Raw genomic sequence first — 3,571 nt, 5'->3', positions numbered from 1 at the left:
ATAGTTTAAAATTACAGTATCATTAAGTCAGAAACCACATGGAAATCTTATTACTATAAATTCTTGAAAAATACAATTTATATGTACTTCTTAGTTTAACAAAAGTAGGAAACCTGGAAGCTGATTGTAATTCTAATTCCAAAATTCTACTAAACCATAAAAAAGATAATGCAAATTACTTATGGGTTCCAATAAAACTTAAAGAAACTTTGAGTTAAAAATGTAAAAATTACTTGCTTAAGTTTAGAAAATATATTACCTCACGCAACGTAACCAAAGTTTTTATATCAATAGTTGCTCTTTTCACGAGCTCTTTATTCTCTTTCTCTAATTCTTTCAGACGAATACAAGATTCTTTATATATACCAATTTCTTTGAATAGGGTTTTGTTTTCTTTTTCCAAATTTCCAATCTTCACATTGTTTTCTTCTAATGTGGTATCTTTAATTTCTGCTTGTTGTCGGAGTCTTTTATTTTCCTTCTCCAATTGTTTCTTATCCTTTTCCAGTTGAGAAGTCTCTTGTTCTAATGATTTATTTTCTTTTTCCAGCTGTTCTAGTCTTTTGCTAGATATTTTTAATTCTTCTAAGTTTTTCTGCAATGTTTGATTTTCCATCTCTAAGTCTTGCAGTTCACATTCTAATTGCTGGATTTTTTTATTGCTGTTCTCTAGAGCTTTCTGTAGCCTTTGATTTTCTGTATCTAAACCCTGGTAGCTAACTTCTAAGCGTTCTGTTTTCTTGAAAGATGCTTTCATAAGCTCTAAACCTTTCTTAAGTTGCTCTTTTTCACTTTCTAGTTCTTTGTTTTCTAGTTGTAGCTGAGCCATTTTCATGCTTGCACACTTCAAAGATTCCACATTCCTTCGCAGTTCTAAATTTTCCTCATCAAGTTGGGAATTCTCTTTTTCTAGGGATTCTAGCTGAAAAGTAAGGTTTTTAAAGCTATCCAATGTTTTTTTTAATTTTCTATTTTCTCTTTCTAATTCTGAATTTTCTTGTTCTAGGGCTTCAACTTTTTCACAAGTAATTTTTAAATTAGTTATCTTTTTCTGTAACAATTCATTTTCTTTTTCAAGATGATGCAACTCATTTTCAAGTTCTTCTACTCGTTCTCCTTTTTCTTTAAAATGTTCCAATTCTTTTCTAATTTGTCTTTTTTCAAATTCAATCTTGCTTAGTTTGCTACTTGTTTCTTTGATAGACTCATGAAGAATTTTGTTTTCTTTTTCAATGTCTTTTACTCTTGCTTCAGCACTTATCTGAGAACGTTGCCTTAAGGAAGATACTGTTTGATTCAGATGTTCATTTTCCTGTTCCAATATTTTAATCTAATTCAAAAAAAGAAAGAAGAAAATTAAAAACTATAATTGAGCAAAAGCTAAGTATTCTGAATTACACAGTTTTTCTCTTCCAAATACAGGGACAGGAGAACATAAAAAGGTGCTAGAATATCTGTCTTACTTTTAATTATGACAAATATTTATTGAAGACCACTGTGTACATGAACTGCCAGGTCATTAAAGTTCATGTGTTTAAGGAATTCACATTCTACAGGAATGACTAAGAGAGATGTATTTTCTATTAATCAAAATGGTTTTCAGATTTATAGTTACATGCTTCAAATTAAAATACGAATACAGATGAAACGCCAGCACATACCTCCTTGTATGTGGAAGGTTTTACTTCCATTAAATAATTTTTACAATGCCTATACACAGTGGGTCCTCAGTAAATATGTTGTGTGTGATATGTGTGTATTCATTACCCAAAAGTATTCTAATTAGGAAATATAAAAATAACAAAATCACTTGGTACATTTGATAACTAATTCATCCAATTTATAGCATGGCCTAATATAACAGTTCTTTAAAAAGAAGTGTGGATTCAGGCTTAGCTCTAGAATTTTTGTTCCGTAGCTCTAGAGAAATCTGCATTTTTACAGATGGTCTGAGGACTATATCTGGACTATATAAAACAAACAATTTTACTTCTAAAAAAAATTTATTTATTTTTCCATAGACACCCTCCTCCCCTTCCATTTAAATAAAAATTTCAAAATGGCAAGTTGCTTAATCTATCCAGTTCTCAGTTTTCTCAGACATATTAAGAAAATGAGAACAAGGTTCGCATTTATAATCCTAGCACTCTGGGAGGCCAAGGCAAGAGAATCACTTGAGCTCAGGAGTTCAACACCAGCCTGAGCAAGAGTAAGACCCCATCTCTACTAAAAATAGAAAAATTAGCTGGGTGTCATGGCACATGCCTGTAGTCCCAGCTACTTGGGAGGCTGAGACAGGAGGATTGTTTGAGCCCAGCAGTTTGGAGTTGCAATGAGCTACAATGACGCCACTGCACTCTACCCAGGGTGACAAAACAAGGCTGTCTCAAAAAAAAAAAAAAAAGACCCTAGCTTTTAATAAAACAAGAACAAACATTAAACACTTGAAAGCAAATTTGGTAATTTCCAAGATGTTGGGGCCACCAAACTTCTCCCTCTTTAGTAGGTCACAGTACTGCTGCATTGTTCTCCAGCTCCACTCAGGGACTTTAGAATCTATAGCCCTATTCTAGACACTTGAAAGCACCTAAAAGCACAAGTATTGCAGAATTTTATACTAGATGATTATATTAAGCACACTAGCAATTTAAAAAATTCTAAGCTTTCTCGTTAATTTTCCTAAGATACATGGGATAGAAAATGAAGTAAAATTATTGTTATTTTAAGACCTAAAAAATTCTAAAATATTTCCTTTTAATGTTATATGAACACCTTGTTTACATACACTTTGAAATAACTTTTGTTAATAAATTTTAAAATACATTGTTTGCTTAGTAAGAAATTTATGAACCTGTCTCTCTGAATTTTCTCTAAGTGTTTCAATTGTTTTTTCAAGCTGAGCTTTCTCCTTCATTAGATCCTTGCTTAAATTCTGACAATTCTGAAGACTTTGCTTTTCTTGAACAATCTCATTTTCAAGAATTTCGACCTAGAGAAAATTAAATAACAAAAACAATATATTAAATATTTTACAACAGTAGAAACATGTCAAAACAGAAGACAATCATTGAATAAAGGATAAAATACAGTTTTAATACCCAAATGGTAAAATTTAAGAATTTAGTATATAAATTCAAGTAGCATTCCATTCTAATTTCATTAGTTGTACAAAACATGCAGATATGACTATCTTTCTTATCCTCTGCATCTTTTAGGGCAAATTTTGATTTCTAAACACAGAGAAATCCAGTTGAATAAAATGGTAATGATGTGCTATATAAGAACTGCACAAATCTTATCGAAAGATTCTCTTCAATGAATTTGAGTGAATTTGTAAAGTACAATTTTAATTACAATCGAGGAATGTCAATGAGCAAGGAGGAGGAAGCAAACATAAAAAACCTGATGGAAAAGATGAGAAATGGTGGTGCAGTATAAGTTTAATGAGGAAGCAAGAAGGGACTTGGTTTAAAATAAAAAGAAAAGAGGGAGAAAAAAGGAGAATAATACTAGATTAAAAAGGGCTAAACAAAAATGTAGCAAACATTCATATTTAGGTTTAAATTTATTT

At 31.0% G+C, this 3,571-nt stretch overlaps 1 protein-coding gene across 1 annotated transcript in view; it reads right to left on the bottom strand.

The window, feature by feature from the left end:
• CCDC88A (coiled-coil domain containing 88A) overlaps positions 1–3,571 on the bottom strand; it is a 172,323-nt gene that overhangs the window by 60,994 nt on the left and 107,758 nt on the right. The window contains exons 16-17 of the mRNA XM_012649837.1: positions 2,852–2,989; positions 260–1,330 (exon numbers count right to left, since the gene is read on the bottom strand). Of these exons, the coding sequence (XP_012505291.1) occupies positions 260–1,330; positions 2,852–2,989 (1,209 nt within the window). The remainder of the gene's footprint in view (positions 1–259; positions 1,331–2,851; positions 2,990–3,571) is intronic.

This window comes from Propithecus coquereli, unplaced genomic scaffold (genome assembly GCF_000956105.1).
Source record: "Propithecus coquereli isolate 6110/MARCELLA unplaced genomic scaffold, Pcoq_1.0 Scaffold305, whole genome shotgun sequence".
NCBI classification, from domain to species: Eukaryota; Metazoa; Chordata; class Mammalia; order Primates; family Indriidae; genus Propithecus; species Propithecus coquereli.
The sequence above is the reverse complement of the archived record's forward strand: the minus strand, read 5'-3'. Positions and strand labels throughout refer to the sequence as shown.